Raw genomic sequence first — 18,587 nt, 5'->3', positions numbered from 1 at the left:
CTCAAGCCACAAACACTGGCCTCATGGTGGCGCTACAGGAAATGTAATGAGTGGGATTTCTCCTCAAGGGTTTCTGAGTGTTTAAAATTTCATGCAAGTCTATAAAGTATTTGTTTTAAATATTTTAATGGGGGACAGAAGACGCAACCAGTTCTCCTTGTTCCTGTTTCTCCAGGACGTGAGGAGGACCTGAGGGGGACGTGAGGAGGACGTGAGGACAGCGCTGGTCCGGGCAGCTTTTATACAACATGCTCAGATATAATTGGTCATTAAAGGACGATATCTAATCATTTGTCTGAGAAGTGGGGACAGATTTTCTGAAATATTCACCTCAGGTATTTCTAGTCAGCAAAGCCCATGACCGTTCCTCTGGCGCCACCATCAGGAGAAATAAAGGATGGCCTCAACCAAAAAAATACAAAACTAATTTACAGGCAGTCCAGTCAATAAACATCAACACGTACAAGTACTTCTTAATTTATTTACACAATTTTAAAATACACAAATACAGTGGCATTACAAATGAGGAGCAAAAGTCTTAAGGTGGGAGTGGAAAGACAGATTCCCCATGAGTCCACAGTAAGAAATGCATTGTGGGACATGAGCCGTCATCACCACCGCACAGTTCAACGTAAAATGAGACATGAAGACACAAAATAAGAAAAGACGGAGTGAGGCAGACACACACTGGAAAACGTAGCCCACGTAAAGTGTACTTGCATTTATCATCATCAGTGAGACAAACAGGTTAATCCACCACTTTATGTTTTTCAAGCCCGCGAGTGAAGAAGATTTCAGAAAAAACTCTACCGGAGTGAGGCCTTCCCGTCCCTGCAAACACGGTCGTCCCCTGTCAGACCTGTAGGCTCTGAGGTGGACAGAGGAGACGCACAATCCTACACAACAACAGAACAAACATGTACAGTTACCACTACAACCCTCCCCCACCCACTACAGAAAATGGCCTACAACACTTTGCAACCAGTCTATCACATCAACAAGTTTCTACTTTAAAATCTGCACCCCTCAGATTGAATCGTGGAGGCGAGTCCGCGGGGGATCGTAGGTGCAGGACTGCTGGTACCGAGCCAGGACTCAGCCGGGAACCAGTTGGAACCAGCCAGGAACTGAGCCAGGAACCAGCCAGGACCGAGCCGGAACCCAGCCGGGACTGAGCCGGGACCAGTTTGAACCAGCCAGGAACCGAGCAAGGAACCAGCCAGAACCGAGCCAGGAACCAGCTGGGACAGCTCTTAGCACTCACTGCTCCCCAAAACCTCCTGCTTCTGTTCACACATTAATCCAAACCTGCCCATTTTCTACCAGAGCTCTCACATCATTGGTCGGACCCTCTGAAGAGGGCGGGGCAGCACCAGAGACGTTTGATCTGATTGGTTGGATCACACCGGAGGATTTATTCCATCCTGCGTCTCTCATTTTATCGTGCTCCGTGTGCCAGGTGTATCTACTTTAATATTCCCTACAAAATAAAAGCAGCTGTAAATTCTACATGTTTTTTTAATTTTCCTGTTTATTCTGTAGAAAAAAAACCAACAACACAGCTTCCATACTCCGCTCGCTGCTGATGCTTTCAAACTGGGATTCAATTTACAGAATCTATTTTCCAAAGGCCACTCTAGTTCAGCACTGTGCACCAATGAAGATGTGGCACTCCCAGATAAACAGCTCTAAAGAAGAATCAATACGGAGTCCAATGTCCCTTTAATGGTTTCAAGGACACACTAACTGTCTCCAGCTGTGCAGCCCTGGAGTTAAATGCTGTTTAATGGCACACACACAATATTAGACTGAGTACGTGTGAAATTGAAGTGAGTCGGAGTCACCAGGAGTCGTTCCTCCGATGATCCTGAACAGAAACAGAATTAATCAGTTTTCTCCTCCTAAAACTCTGGAAAATACCTTTTTTGTGGCGTCCGGCAGAGATCAAGTCGTACAGAAGTCTCGGTAGAAAATGTGGGCTTGAAACTAAAAATGGAAGCGGACGCTCTCGACTGAGGCTGAGGAGTAAAAAAAACTAAAAGAAAATACCCCTGGTTATGTTCACCCCCTCCTGTGAGTGTGTATACCCCAAGACACAACCACACGCACACTAAAAGCACATCACTTTGCACCGTCTTTAAAAGCCCCACGCCGTCCGCTCGGTGTGCAGATTCTCTTCACAGCTTCACTGCAGTCACAACCTGAAGACACCAACTAAACGTCTTTTTGGATCCACTACGACGTCCTGCTGCAACGCACCTGAGGAGCACATCGACACAAAAAGCAACTCACACGATGGGATTCACCTTCGAAAGAAACATACCGAGAGGCTCCCGTCCCATCGCGTCTACTGCAAACAGCTAAAAGAAGAAATGTGGACTCTGCCGTGATGGATCACACGTCTCCTTGTTTTTGTAATTAAAACTAATCCCACACACTATTTTCAACAACTAACCGACTCGTCCGTCTCCATTTTAAACCCTCGGCGGCGTCTGACAGGCTGGAGGAGACGGCTTAATGCTAACCAATAAAAACACGTACAATCGGAAGGTAAAAAACAGAAGATGCCAGAGAAAAGGGAATCCATGGCTTCAACACCAGCGAGGAGGAGGAGGAGGAGGAGGAGGAGGAGGTTCCACATTTCCCATGACAGGAGGAAAAAGGATGGCTGCTACTTTGCCAAGGTGGTTGTCCAGGCAACCAAACTGTTCTCCACCTGCCCATCTCTCTCTGACACACACACACACGCACGCACAGACACACAAAGACACACACAGACATACACACACACACACAGACATACATACACACACACACACACACACACACACACACACACTCTCCCAGCTGTGCACCTCTCCTTGTGTCAAGTGATCCGTAGCGCAGCAGGTTCATGTGCATTAGTTGGCAGTCTTCTGTGGCGTTTAAGAGTCCTGTTTATGTGTGTGAGACTGTGTGTGTGTGTGTGTGTGTGTGTGTGTGTGTGTGTGTGTGTGTGTGTGTGTGTGTGTGTGTGTGTGTTGCGTGCGCTGCAGGTGGTGCATGTTGAGGCCTCCATGGTGCTCGGGTGGATGGGAGGGTTTCACCGCGGAGCCGCAGACTGGAGGCCGCTGGGTGTGACCCGGGACAGAGCCTGAGGGACACACAGGGAGAATGATGTCACTTCTATGATGAGGTCATCGACAGCATCACAATACAGCGAGAGCGAGGAGCACCACACTTCCCCGCCAGGAGTTAGAGAAGCCCGGTGCTCATGATTAGCTTATCTTAGCACAAACACAAGCTGCGGGGGGACCAGCGAGCACGTCTCTGTCCTCAGGGAGCTCAATCCATCAAAGACACCACTCAAAGTGCCCATCACACAGAGAGGGAGCCAATCACAGCTGGTCTCTCTGGAAGGGAGGAAGGATGCCTCCCCCGTCTCTCAAACTTTCATCTGCAGCTCAGTAGTAACGTGCTGGTTTGTTTATATCCACTCGTTCTCCTTCTACACTCAATATGATCACCATAGCAACCAATGTGGATAAGACCAGAAATGAGGATTTCCACCTGCATGCGCAGATCAGATTGGACCACTCGAGTTGCGATCAATAAGTTCGGATCGTTCCTGAAACTCGGATCACCGAGTCACAGAGGACAGAACCTCCTCCGGCTCCGTTCACGTCAAGGTGCTGCGCTGCGTTCATGTGCGGCAGGACGACGGTTCTGATTCTGATCCGATGTGCTGAATAACAGATTTGGACCGACAGTGTGAAGGAGGGAGGGTCAAAGTCGTTTTCTTGCTGGATTTGATGACATCAGAACTCTTTCAGTGGTGGCAAAAACAAATGCAGAACTTGATTTTATCTCTGTCTGTGTGTGCGGCTCTGTGAGGGGCGGGGCAGCAGGTTCAAATCCACCAATCAGCAGCCAGACAGAAAGCAGGAAGGAGCTGTAAATGTGAACCACCTATCCACCCATCAGCGCTCTCCTCTGGTTGTCCGGGGAACTATGTCTCCTTTGTTTTTGTTCTGAACGGACAAATTTTAACGTTAGCGTTTCCTTCTCTGTTCATCACCATTCGTCTGGATTCTCTGTGTTTCCTGTCACCGTCCAACTATTAATTAAGAGCTAAATAATTACTTCTAATTCACTTTGCTCTGTATTTTTTCTCTCTCTTCTGTATAGGACCAGGGTCAGAGGAGAAACCAGCCCGTCAGTAACACCAGAACACGATGCTGTCATCATCATATCAACACACGCAAATAATGTGAATTATTCATTGGTGTTTGGATTATTAATGAGCAGAGATCATGTAGACAAAACAAAAGATGACCCCTCCCAGGCCATCTTCCCCACATTTAACCATTTCTACAGCAACACTGAATACAAAAAACTAAAACCCGTCAGATTGTTTTCAATCAGACCGAATTCTTTGTCCTGTTTCTAAAACTGTAAGGAAAAAAGAAAGAAGACAAAGATACAGAGAAGAACCACGTTAATCCTGCTATAATGAAATACTAAAGGTTCTGTATCAACTCCACACAGCACAGAGAAATATCTGCAGTTCATCTGAGCATGTTGCTGATTTATGAGCTGATCAGATTCACTCATGAAAACACACCACTGACAGAACGACAGCTGCTGGTTGGAGAAGACGGTTTTAGACTTTTACTGCCTGTTCTGCGGCTCGGCCAGCAGAGGGCGCCATGGGTCCACTCAGAGCCGGAGAACAAAGGACAAATGAAGCTGTCCAACAGCAGAGTTCTGCAGCGCCTCCTGTCGGACCTCCAGCTGATTCTCCAAACAGAACCAGTGAGGAGAGAGTCATGAGAGTTTGGAGCATGAAGGTCGGCGCTGCTTTGTATTTTATGGGATGTCCAGCATTGACAGGGTGGGAGCAGGACAGATACCAGACTGGGTCCTACATGCTGACTACAGTGTACTTCATGATATCATGTGCTGGTTTCTGCCGTGTCGAGCTGTGATGACACGTGTTTGAGCTTTAACAGCTTTAACTTACGGACTTGTTGCTGTTTCACAACTGCTGCTGCTGGTTTCTTCATGTCAGTGAAAACAGGAATGAACCAACGAATTCCATTGAAAGAGGAACTCCTCTACATGTTGTCTGACATACACTTCCTGTTTTAAACATGCGGTGATCTCCTCGGTTCATATCAGTAACGGACGTGTCTGACATGGATGTCTGTCCGTGTGGGACTAACCTGTGAGGTGGACATGCGGGACGCGTCCTGGCGTCCCGTCAGGTCTGAGGAGGAGATGTTGACGGGCGCTCCACGATGAAGACGCATGCTCACCTTCCTCTCCTTCTCCATACCTGCAGGGCAACAAGGTTCACATGGTTCCAGTCAACGATGTGAAGTTTACAGACAGTATCTGTGTGTTTACTTCATGTGTGTGTCTACCTGTGTGTGAGGCAGGGTTCAGTGGGGATGGTGCTCCGACCTCCGGAGCGGCCCTGACTCTCCCCGCGGCCGAGGCCATGCCGCGGGCCGCGGGGTTCCTGCTGTGCCTCAGCCTCTCCTCCCGCTCCCGACGCTCCCTCTCCGCGTCCTCCACGGCCCGGTTGGCGCCCTGACACACGACATACGCACGTTATTTTTGCGGCAGCACTTTGGAGACATATTGAGGCTGTTTGTTCTGTTGTCTGACTATGCAAACAGGATAAACAGGAAGTAAGAGCAGGCTGAACACACTAACAGGCCGCCGCCCCGTTCTTCCGCTCACTGTGTTCCTTCATCCGTGACAGAATACATGAAAAGATTTGGTCTCTGTATGTTTAAAGTCCTCAACAAATTAAATCAACTGTCAAAAAATGTTAGTGTGATTTTGTCAGAGTGAACCTGTCAGAGGGGAGCGCTTGATTTAATGTTCAGAGCAGCCAATCAGGGCTCAGACCTCAGTAATTGTGTCACCTAATATTTTGTGTTTGTCAACCTCAGCTCTGCCTGCAGCTGAGTCACCATGGTAACCGTGCGAGTGATGGGGTGAAACAGGACTTACAAACTTGAGCATGTTCCAGTCGAAGACGTAGTCGTAGGAGAAGCCCTGCCGGTGGAACAGGTTCCTGAAGAGCTGACGGAGGTACGAGTAGTCGGGCTTATCGTCGAAGCGCAGCGAGCGGCAGAAGTTCAGGTAGGTGGCGAACTCCGCTGTGGGGACGAAGAGGACGAGAACGGATCAGCGTCAGACAGAGTTCCCCGAGAGGGGGTGTTACCATGGCGATGTCATTCACAGGCTCAAACCTACAGGGGTAGCCTTTGCAGAGGACCTCGATGGGCGTGGACATTTTCTTCTCACTGATGCGCTCGTACTTCTGTCTCTTGGTGGCGGCCTTCAGGCCCTGCCAGGGCAGAGAGCCCAGGTTGAAGTACATGAGGACGTATCCCAGGGACTCCAGGTCATCCCGTCTGGACTGTTCTGTAGACACAGGGACAGGGGAGGACAGTCAGTGAGGAGGACAGTCAGCGAGGAGGACAGTCACAGGGGAGGACAGTCACAGGGGAGGATAGTCAGCGAGGAGGACAATCAGAGGGGAGGACAGTCAGCAAAGAGGACAGTCAGCGAGGAGGACAGTCAGAGGGGAGGACAGTCAGCGAGGAAGGCTGAGTCTGGTCCAGCAGGTCGGTGTGTGTGTGTGTGTGTGTGTGTGTGTGTGTGTGTGTGTGTGTGTGTGTGTGTGTGTGTGCGTGCGTGTGCGTGTGTGTGTGAGTGTGTGTGTGTGTGTGTGTGTGTGCGTGCATGCGTGTGTGTGTGAGTGTGTGTGGGGGTCTTACCGATGCCCAGGTGTGTGTTGATGGAGGCGTAGCGGGCGGTGCCGGTCAGGTTCTTGTTCTCGCGGTAGGGGATGTGCTGGTGTGTGCGGGCGTCGCGATATTTCTTGGCCAGGCCGAAGTCGATGATGTAGACCAGGTTGCCCTTCTTGCCGAGTCCCATCAGGAAGTTGTCGGGCTTCACGTCCCGGTGGATGAAGTTCTTAGAGTGGATGTATTCGATGCGGCTGATCTGGAAGGAAGAACAGGAGACGACCAATCAGTGAGCTGCAACTTCCTGTGAAAATAATCATGCTGCAGTCACAGAAATATTTTAGTTTGAATCTTTTTTATTTATTTATTGAACTTAGAGAACCGTGAGGCTCAAAGTCCCTACAAGGTCCTAAAAGCTGCGTATGTTTCCAGAACAGACCGTCTGTGACTGGAATATAGAAACAAGGACTACATCAGCTGTCAAAATAAGAGCTTTAGATGCTGTTTAATTCATGTTCATTCAACACATAGACCTGCTGGATGAAACAAACAAAGAGACGTCTCTGACAACTGGACGTGTCGATAAAACTCATTTAACATCCAGTAATATGGAATCACTTGTTTGATAATAAACATTTAATCAGATCATTTTAATGTGAAGAACACAGTTCCCACAAACCCCGTCACTTCCTGTTTTATTTGGTGACGAAAACAGGAGCAGAGGCTTTCTGATCGGAAATGAGGAGTTATTGTTGATAAGAAAGAGAGTTTTGTTTGAACAGATTTACTTTAAGCTGTTAATACTTTCAGCTCAGATTCTGCTGATGACGAATTAAAAAAAAAAATCACACTGTGCTTGAAGAGTTTGCTTGAATTAATTAGGTTAATTAATGTGATTGAAAGATTGCGATTTCCTGGACGGATTAAAAGCTGAATCGTATTCATGTCTGTGTGGTGAATACAAAAACTGGAAACAGCCTGGCTCGGTTCAGAGGTCACAAAATCTTCTTATGAGCACCTTTGAGGTTCTGCTGAGTTTCCTCTCCAAACTCAGAGCTGCTCCAGAAACCTTGAGAGTGATTTTTGATTGACACGTGAACTTAGAGAAGGACATGAGGTGAGTCAAACGGTCTCTCCTCAGTGTTCAGTTCAGTGTTCGTGCTGAATGACCAAACCTCCACCAGGTTTTCTGAAGCTGGGTCCCGGGTTGTGCCATGATACAATGGATGCTGTGTTGGTTCTGAAGTTATGGATCATTCTCTCTCTGGATTTGAGCTCATATTCATTCTGATGCTTTTGGAAACTACAGAGCAACTACCGGCTTTAAAAAGTACAACATGAACAAACCTCCACTAACTGTAAAGTCACTCATTAAGTCTCTCTTTTTTAAAACCAGAGTGTAAAAATGACTCGGAGAGTTGTGGATTTAACATCACCACTGGTTACCTAGCAACTGCTCCCTGTAAAAACACAGTCTGCAGCACGTCAGAGACAACTTGTTATTTTTTCATTTTAATGTTTGTGCAGGTGAGGCGAGGTGCTTCAGGGTGGAATTAGTGACCAAACAGAACCAGACTTGTTTTTGTCCACAGACTGGATATAAAAGTGTTCGTAGCTTCCAGGTCGGAAAAATGGTTCCGATGCAGAAGTGTCTTAAGCTGCAATACCAGCGAGTGCCACTAGAGGTCGGCTCCAAAAAGCCTCCAGCTCCATAGACTCACATTCAACTTCTCTCATCAAATTCCCAGTCGATAAAATTAATAACAATAATAATAATCTATACATTTTTTTTTAGAAAATAAGCTTCAAAAGATGTGTTTTGGGGGCGTGTCTGTTTGATTGACAGGCCTGTGGTGCAGTCAGGTTACAGCTATCGGTGGGCGGGACGTAGTATCGTCAGGTTTCCAATTAGATCAGCCAGATCCACCGCTGGCTCCTCCCCCAGCTCATTCAAATATGGTCACTTCCTGCTCCAAAATGCTCCGAACTAGCAAAGATGTTGACGGACAGAATCTGAACTGGAGGCTTCATAACGTTCACAAACCAACGGGTGACGTCATTGATGGTTGTGATTGGCTGTGTCCCTGTTTCCTGTCTTTATGCTAAGCTAAGCTAACCAGCGCCTGGCTGTGGCGTCCACCTTCTCATCCAACTCTTACAAAAACTCCTCCACATCCTCACAGATCATGTATCGTGTTGTAAAGGAGAAGCAGCTCTCACCATCTGGTCCGCCAGCAGCAGGACCGTCTTCAGACTGAACTTCCGGGAGCAGAAGTTGAACAGATCCTCCAGACTGGGACCCAGCAGCTCCATCACCATCACATTGTAGTCGCCCTCAGCCCCGCACCACTTTATCGTAGGAATACCCACTGAAAGAGGTCAGAGGTCGGAGCAGAACAGGAAGGAAACGGTTAGTTACACACGAACACACTGCAAGAAATAAGTCTCTCATATGCACCTTGAATATTTCCAAAACAGACCAACAATAAACTGGTGAGTGACCGCTGAACCACGATGGTCCTGAGAGTCACGTCTCCTCTCGGTGGCAAAGGAGATGAATACAGTCACACTGGCATTACAACTGTCACTCAAATCTGAGGAATCACCTTAGTTCACTTGTAAAAGTAATTCGTTGCACTATCACTGTCCATTAAATATATGAATCTAATCACTACGTTTTCATGTAAGACTGGAAAAAACAGGGAGATAAGAAGACGAAGTTTCTTCAGTGAGGAGGACAGAATAATGTGAATACCTAACCGATAACATCTATCTATAACAGAACGACTGAGAAGATCAACAATTAAAACAGCCTTCATTTACATCCCTGAAACACACCTTGTTATTATTATGTTACCCATCATTCAGTGTGTCTGGTGTGACGTAAGAAGCCTGCAGATCATAAGTCCTCATGATGACTTCTTATGTTAGTATAAAGATAAAGTCTGATTCAGTGAGTTCAGCACTGAAGATCAAACCTAACACCTGCTTCAAGGTACGTTTAATGTAAAGTCCTTCATTATTAGGAGGTGATCATGTGTGTTCCTGTCTTTTAAAGATGGACAGTCTGAAGTGTGCAGCTGCTGCCTGTCTGACCTTATTTAGGTGCTGAGATTAGGTCTGAACTGTAGTTCACTAACTGGGTTACAGACAGCTTCCTGCAGTAAGCAGATTTCTTATCCGTCATGAGAAGCAGAGACCTGGTTCCTGTAATCAGGGGGCGATTAGAGGAACCCCATTTCACCAGTTCCTTCCTGGAGAATCTCCATGTGTGCAGAACTGGGTTTCAACGGTAGTTTTTACATGTGTACGTGGAGACAGCATGTGCGTGAGAGCAGCTCTGGAAGCTGCTGATTGGTGGAAACAGAAGTATGATTATCAAGAAATGTGTCAAACCGAATATGTTTCGTCTTCTGTTTGCACTGATTAGTTTCATCAGTCATGGAATCATCAGAGAAACACCGCAGGTCCGATCCGCAGGGTCCATTAGAGCAGAGACATATGGACACGTCTGCTGTTCAGCACGGTGTGTGTGTGTGTGTGTGTGTGTGTGTGTGTGTGTGTGTGTGTGTGTGTGTGTGTGTGTGTGTGTGTGTGTGTGCCGGATCACATTACAGACCGGCACAAGTACCCACAGGTCTGTGAGGGTTATCAGAGTGCAAACGTGTTCTCAGAGTTTTCATCAGATCAGTAAATACTAAGCTCAACTTGAGAATAAGAGGAGAACTCTTCCCTCCATGTCAGCTCACCCTGCTGATACACACCAGTGTGTAACACACACAGGACATCCTGAAGATGTGACCAGCTCGCTCCACACAGACCAGCTGGTTCAGCGTGAGCTCTGATTGGCTGAGGTTGTCGAGGCCGAGAGGCCATCTGGCATTTCCTTCTACAGGCAGACGGCCACGAAATGCTGCTGATCAGCACCTTATACACACACACACACACACACACACACACACACACACACACACACACACACACACACACCAACTATTTATATATATCCCTCGGTCTGGGTTAGCTTCTGTGTCTCAATAAATCCAGCCCTGCTGGAACAGAAATACAAATGCACGCGTGTGCGGAGACAAACTGCCTCTAAAGACAGAACATGCTCATGAGGACACGGAGAAATCCTGAGCCAGCACAGAAGGCTCATTGTGCAGCGTGCTCCAGCAGCCACCTGTGCAGCTGCCTGCAGAGATGCATGCAGGGAATGCATGCAGAGATGTATGCAGAGAGGCATGCAGGACTCCTGCGGTGCCTGAGGAGGACCGGAGAAGGCAGTTGTCCGTTGTCTTCAACCAGCAGCATTACTGAGCAGACAGAACATTTAAAGACTGACTCAGACTGGTGTCTCTCATTCTGTCCTGTAGAACCTCCAGACCTTCACACGGGCTTTTAGCCATGCTGACATTACTGACGCGTGTCGGCCATTTATTGTGTTTTATTGGCAATATGCCTCCAACAGTCACAGTAAGAAGATCTCTGTGCTGAAGAGCCTATGAGCCAAACCTCGGGTCTCTATTCAAAGGTTCATTACCTGGAGGAGACGAGGCCACACCCGACCTCCACCCGTCACCACCTGCAGCTGCTTCTCCCATGAACGCAGCTTGTCAAAGGCTTTGACCCTGTTCTGTGTTGGTGGTTTACGGTGATGGATGAAAGCTGCTTTATTCAGTCCCTCCAGGATTTCACTGAGTTTTTATGTGATTGTTGCGATCAAGAATTGTGATGTAATTTGAGGAGTTTTAAGTGAGTTTCATGCGTAAAATCAGAGATTCTGCTGACGACATTTTTTGCTGAAAAATCGTGTGAATTAAAACAAATCTGCAAGCTCAGTTTGCTTGAATTGGCGCTAATTATTGCGATCGCAGAGGTTAAAGTGCACGTAAATATGAACGAGGGTTTGGTCCTGAATGTGTGTGTGTGTGTGTGTGTGTGTGTGTGTGTGTGTGTGTGTGTGTGTGTGTGTGTGTGTGTGTGTGTGTGTTCCCGTGTCAGGTACCTCCTCCCTGCATCATCTTGTAGATCTTGCTCTCTATGTGGAGCTGTGGGTGTTTGGTCTTCACACATTCCAGTTTGATGGCGACCTCCTCTCCGACGGAGATATCAGTACCTGGGAGAGACAGACAGACGGACGCAGAGGTTAGTTTATTAAAAACACGTCACATGGTTCAGTTTTACAGCCTCTATACTCCCAGGTTGTCTCACACAAACACAGGATTAATAAAATCTAACAGTATCTGATCTGAAAGCAATGTGGTCACTCAGTAATGCTGCCGGGGCAACGTCCAAAATAAATCTGTTAATCATGTACATCCAAATCACACCAGTTTCCTTTATCGAAGAGCCCCAGAGGAACCAGGAACCTCATAAATCTACATGTACTCTGCTCTGCAGCACAAACTCCTCCCAGCTATCGTTGCTTCGGGAGCTCGCGTCCGTTCACACGCTGCAGGATTTTGGGAGATCCCTCTGAAACAGACACATCTGTGCTTCAGTTGCTCTCTGACTAAATATGGTTACAGGGTCCAGCTCCCTCCCCGGGAACCGTAACTGGACACCAGGTTACGCAATCCCATCTCTCTCTCTCTCTCTAACACACACGGTCTCCTACGAGGAGCAGCTCGCCCGATGGAGCGTCATCCATTTCTCTGGGTGATATCATGCGGGTGGGATGAGCTGCACACGGAGGCCCACGGCTGTTTAAAGCTCAGGTTTAACCACAAGGACTGGTTCAGTAGCGCTGAAGGAAGGCCTGGGAGCACGTGGGCGTACGAGCTGCCAGCAGGAGCTGCTGCAGCTTCACAAAGAAACAGCAAAACAAAGAGCACGAGGCAAATCTGCTGATTCTCCTCCGTGCAGCTCAATGAGAGGACATCCATCAGTCCGGCTGGGTCATCAGATCAATATCCAACCTAATGTGTGTGTGTGTGTGTGTGTGTGTGTGTGTGTGTGTGTGTGTGTGGTGGTGGTGGTGGGGGGGGGTAGTAACTTTAAAGGGTCACTTCACCCACATGGACAGAAATCAAACATCGACCCTTCAGGTTCGGTTGGATGGACGGCTGCATCTGACATAAAATGGTTTTCTTTGTTCAACAGGGTCATGATCAATACACAAGAAAACTATGAAAAGGCTCCATTAAACAGATGTTTTTTATTCCCCCTTCCTTCATGTCATGTTTTCATTTCATGACAAAACTGCATACAGATTTGGACCCATTCTTTTCTTGCCTTATTTCTCATCATGTGAAGGTTTATTATTGTATTTTTTCCTTTCTGCATATACAGCACGTTAATAAAAGATGGGACATACAGGTGTGTGCCACATCTGGTATAACACTTACAAATACCAATAATACATTTTATATATGATTGTCAGACACCTCATGTTGACTGTAACGCTGTAACCTGCTGCAGAACTTTGAGAGTAAATACTTAGTTTCATCTCTTGGTCAACACCAGCAGCGGAGATTCACACGTTTCTGCGAGCAGTGGTCTGAGTGACGTTCACGTTTCAAGAGGGGGCGGAGCTTCACTGTCTGAGACCGAAGAGGTTCAGGAGATACCAGCTGGGTTTCCTTTGTGTCACCGTGAATTCATCCCCCAGAGTCAGACTGCCAACACTGAGTTCCACAGGGGCCTTCTGGGTCGTCTGAGGGGAAAACATCCACCATGAACCACCTGAACTGTGGCGCCATGGCAACAGGCTTCTTCAACACGACAGCACGCCCGCTCAGCGCTCCCAGCTCAGTGCTTTAAAATACTCAGTTATATTTCAGCTCCTTTATTACTCCACTAACAGCGTTCCTTTGAGTCCATTGTTCCCGTGCTGTCTTTGATTAGTTTAACAGACTGTAAAAGGTCACAAAAAGGTTTTAAATTCAGTTTCACTCATCCATGTCGGTCATTTAAAGTCGAACAAAGGCTTACTAAAGGAATGATTCCCATCAGTGAGTGACGTGTAAACCAGCGCTGTTCTGCTGTTTAAGTGTCACTTCAACACAAAGACACTCGACTCACGGCAACTTGCAGCTCCAGTGCTAGGTTTGGTCAATCAATCAATCAATCAATCAATCAATCAATCAATCAATCAATCAATCAATCAATCAATCATCAGCAGCAGTGAAGAAGATGCAGGGCTCTCAGCAACGGAGCGAACCAGAGTTTCATTCTGCTCTCCTGCTTCACAGGAATGTGATTTGTCTGGGCAGATTTTTGTGGGGAATGCAGCCCCCCGCTGACCAGGGCAGGTTCTCTCTCTGTGTGTGTGTGTGTGTGTGTGTGTGTGTGTGTGTGTGTGTGTGTGTGTGTGTGTGTGTGTGTGTGTGTATCCTGCAGTACTGCAGCTGAAACATGTTCGGACACGTTTCTCTGCACGGCTTCACAAACAGCAAACTGAAAGTATCACATCTGAAATATGCAAATAAGTAATGACGGGCTGCAGTAAATCATCTTGTGATGAATAAATATAAACAAGTCAACCTTCCCCAAGTAGGAACCCAAAAACTTTAAAGAATGAAAAGCGGTTTGTTAACACCATGTCCTGCCTCATCAGGGTGTTACTCAACACAGCGCACACGCACTGCAGAGACAGGCGAAGTGACCACGTTACTCCAGTTGACGACAACGACTGGTTGCGTGACTGTGAATGAAATAAATTATTTTATTGATGGCTGCTCATCATTTGGACTCAGAAGTGAAAAAGTGCTCTGAGCCACTAGATTTAGAAATAACGAACACAGGGCTGTGAGGTGAGTGTGAGCTGGTACGTCCAGAGATGATGTTCAGAGTGTGTCCTCAGTGACATGCTGCATTCATTCACTTCCTGCTGAGAAACTCAACTCCTTTATGACCCCTCTGCATGTAGCTGCAAGCAAAAACACACAATACTCAGACCAGATTTCACAACTTCCTGAGTTAGAGAAAAGTACATCTGAGATGACATCAACATAACCACCGACGCCACGGCAACAGCAGAACAAAGCTTGTGCCGTGAGCAGCACCAGGTCCGAGCACGTCGGAGCGGCTCTGTTATTCCAGCAGCTCCAGGACGACCTCCACGCAACCTCTGCTTATGTAAGCCGACCCGTCCCGTTCAGCACACGCTGCAGGGGCCCCTTCAGAGTACCGAGGATCCGCTGGTCCAGTTCTACGTTAAGACGTTTGTACTGCTGTGACGCAGGATCGTTTTAATCCCCGAGGCCACAAATACGTGACTGACAGCACAGCTACGTCCTTTACGTCAGAGAGCAGCCCAGCAGGTGTGCTGCAGGTAAATGTGGGCTGTCAGGCCACGTCAAACTACGCTGTGTTTAACTGTGTTACTGGTGACAGGTGACCCCCCGCTGACTGTGAAGAGACCAATGGTTAAAAAAAAAAAAAACTTCTACTCAAACCCTCATTTATCAAAGAAGCCCGCTGGCCTGCAGTGAGTCCAGGAAGCGACAGCACCGGGCCAGTAAATAGTCTGACCCACGACTCCCTGTAAAACCCCAACCTGAGATGTTTCCACTGAAACTTCCTCTCCTGGTGTTCAACCTCATCCTCCATCCTCTAATCCTCCCAATTATATATTTACAAGTTTGGACCAAGAAAAAAAGAAAACAAAAGAAAACATTTCTACCTGAAACTGACTTGGATGTTTCTCTGATCAAAGATTTAATGATATGTGGTATCAGCTTTCTATAACGACTTCTCGGGTGATACCGAGCCTTCCTGACGTCAGCCAGCCGGCCTCGATGAGCGGAAACTTCCAGCATCCAAACCTTTGGAGCGTGTTTCAACACGAACCATCAGATAAGAGATTCAACAGAAAACACTGCGTGACTCAGACACCTGACTAACCGCTCGTGCAGTCTTTGTGCACTGATAACATTTTGTGGTGACGAACCTCTCAAACAGGCGACAGGTTAATGTTGCTGTTCTGCCAGGTTTGGACCCGGCCACAGCTCCCCTCCTCCTGCCAGCAACACACAGCCTCTCCCACCATCATGAGCAGAGTCCAGCTCTCAGACAGCACTGGCGCCGCCGCCACCTTCACACTGTACGGGAGTGTTCATGTTAAGAGTGACAGCTGCAGCTCTGCTTCACCGGCCAACTTTGATTTCCTCTGAGATGCTCTTGTTGTGTTTTAAATGTTTTTAAAAATATTACGATGAAATTATTGCTGGCAGCGCTGCAGGATGGGCGGTTTCCACAGAAGCCCTCAGTGTTCAGGCTGATCAACAATGTTACATCACATTAGTCACCAGCAACTCAGAGGAGGAGGGAGGAGGGAGGGAGGCAGGGGGTTGGAGTGTGTGTGTGTGTGTGTGTGTGGGGGGGGGGGGGGGCTACAAAGCACAACGTGATTATACAACCAGCTGGCAGCTCTCACTATCAGTGCAAACAACAGGTCATGTGGAAGATAGGCGGGATCCAATAAAGCCTTCATTAAGCTGCTGAGGAACGCAGGTTCATGACGGTGGCTGCAGGAGGAGGTTTGACCTCGTCAGGTGTTTGATCCAGCTTACCTGTCTGTCAGGACAACTTTGGTAGATGTCCCAGAACATCTGACAGACAGAAGAACTTTGAATGAGCAGGTGTGTGAAGGAATACATTAAAATCAACGTTACGGAAGAGAGCCGCAGCTACACCCGCTCTGAAAACACATTTACATTATTTATATTTACTGTTTTGCATCGTCAGAGCAGCAAAAAGACACTGAGGAGGACAAACCGTGTCCTCAGCAGAAGACAAACTGCTTCTCATCTCGTGAGTGGAGCTGAAGCATGAACTCAGCTGCAGTCTGCTTCAAGCTTCTTGTTAAACCTTTTAGTTACGTCGATTTGACCGAGACACCGACGACACAGAGCGACACCGACCTGCGAACACGAACACATCATCAGGAAAATCAATCTGCAGAGACCGACAGAGTCTGATGTGTTTATTCATGCTCGATGAAGAGCTCAAAGAAACACATGACCGCGTGTTATTTGGATCCAAGTGATCCACTGATGTGGAGAATAATTCAAACGTCGATAAAAGACACCAAACAGCCTTTAAATTACAGTCCAACAGTTCCCAGTGAACACCGAGTAGTTTGGATTGAAATGCTCGTCCCTGGTGGACATGCTGCTGATGGACTGTGTGGCTGCTGAGGAGGAAAGTGTTGACTTGATTGACACAAGTCAAACACACCAGGACTCATTTTACTGTCCATGTTTGTTGAAATGCTTCCACCCCGTGTTATCTCTTCAACAGCATCGCGTTCAAAAAACAACTTCCAGTCATTTTACGTGATAAGAAAAGCAGATCCATGAAACTTACTGATGGTGACATCACAATTAAATCTCACGCTTTCCTGCTGTGGAAAGTGGAAGCAGCCTGTCAGGAGATGTCCCTGATGTCCCTCAGTATAAACTCTGACATGTCCCTCAGTATAAACTCTGACATGTCCCTGATGTCCCTCAGTATAAACTCTGACATGTCCCTCAGTATAAACTCTGACATGTCCCTCAGTATAAACTCTGACATGTCCCTGATGTCTCTCGTGCTCTCCGGGGAGCCTCATGTGCCCGGAGACGTGTCCCAACTCCCGGAGACCTCCGGGAGACTGATGCAGCCTTTTGTTCCCTCACAGGGAGCAAACCGAACCGGCCCGCTGGGCTCACCGGAGGATGCTCAGCACCTGCACGTTCAGACCGGATGTTAGCGACCACCTCAGGTAGCTGGATGGACACCGTGCGGCCCGGTCCCGGTCCCGGACTCCTCCGCTGCCTCCAGGTGAGCGGAAGCAGGATGCTCCCAGGTTAACTAGCCGACTGATAATAAAGGGCTGAGCTACACGGAAGTCGTTACACCTTAAAGCGGCTCATTTCCAGGTGAATTCACGGTGTTACCGACAAAATACCGGAGCCGGTGAACACCGACGTGGTTAATGCGGATATAAATGGAGCGAGCAGCTGGTTCTGTTGCTACACACAGCTAGCTGAGATGCTAATGTTGTCCAACACCGAGCAGCTGATCGACCGTCAGCCCGGAGAGGGTGCCGACCGGCGGGCTGACGTCCCTCTACCGGGCTGGAGTGAATACAAACAAACCGGAACACGGAGAGAAGTGGACCTACCCAGGTAGATGTCTCCGAACGACCCACTTCCAATCTTCCTGCCCAGTCGGTATCGGTTCCCCACTCTCAGCTCCATGGAGGCGACCTGCTGTCGGCTCGCTCCAAAACCTCCAAAAAACGATTATAAAAAGGTTCGGGGTTCCGCCCGAGTTTGTTCCACAGCAGAGGAGGCAGAATCAGACGACTGAGGTCCGTTACAGAGGAGACCTGTCCCCGGTGAAGGCTGTCTCCAGATCCGGTCTTCTTTCTCGATCTTTCGCCTCTTGTTTTAAAACCCTCCTGAACTCATATTGCGACGATACCGGGCTGGTTCCGAAGATTAAACCGTCTACTTTCTGCTCCCGCTGTTTTTGACGTCGGTCCGGTTCGATTCTCCGCGGATGAAGCTGGATTTTTGAGGGACTCCTGTCAGGATTGAGCCCCGGGACCGGTCGTTCTGCCTTCGGTGACTATCAACTCTGTTCGGACCTGCTCGACGCTCCGCAGGATGCGCATGACGTCACTTCCCTGCTGGGAGGTGACGTCGCCAGAGAGCGTGACGGCACAGAGCGCCCAACGGACACCACCGTCAGTAACAGCCTGACCGAGCCAGGCCCGAACCCGCACTCAGACTCAACGGAACCGGCCGATAGGAGTCAAAATACACTTAACTCTGAAATATTAAACTACTTTACATGGAAATACTCCGATCAGCTGACACGATCAGTGTTTCTGGTGCTCCTACTCCT

The 18,587-nt window shown here is 48.0% G+C and overlaps 1 protein-coding gene across 1 annotated transcript; it reads right to left on the bottom strand.

Annotated features, from left to right (window-relative positions):
* Positions 1-1,125: 1,125 nt before the first annotated feature.
* On the bottom strand, positions 1,126-18,372 carry csnk1da (casein kinase 1, delta a). The gene is made up of 9 exons (XM_069721578.1): positions 17,860-18,372; positions 11,755-11,865; positions 8,967-9,115; positions 6,777-7,005; positions 6,250-6,420; positions 6,004-6,152; positions 5,406-5,574; positions 5,205-5,317; positions 1,126-3,133 (listed from the first exon to the last, which is right to left on the bottom strand). Exons 1-9 carry the CDS (start codon positions 17,933-17,935, stop codon positions 3,083-3,085), a joined length of 1,218 nt encoding a protein of 405 aa, XP_069577679.1. The 5' UTR covers positions 17,936-18,372; the 3' UTR covers positions 1,126-3,082.
* Between the last annotated feature and the right edge of the window lie 215 nt (positions 18,373-18,587).

The sequence above is a fragment of the Brachyistius frenatus genome, unplaced genomic scaffold (genome assembly GCF_029030835.1).
Source record: "Brachyistius frenatus isolate BFR_SWC_R1_liver_20210118 unplaced genomic scaffold, ASM2903083v1 Contig_268, whole genome shotgun sequence".
Classification (NCBI taxonomy): Eukaryota; Metazoa; Chordata; class Actinopteri; family Embiotocidae; genus Brachyistius; species Brachyistius frenatus.
The sequence above is the reverse complement of the archived record's forward strand: the minus strand, read 5'-3'. Positions and strand labels throughout refer to the sequence as shown.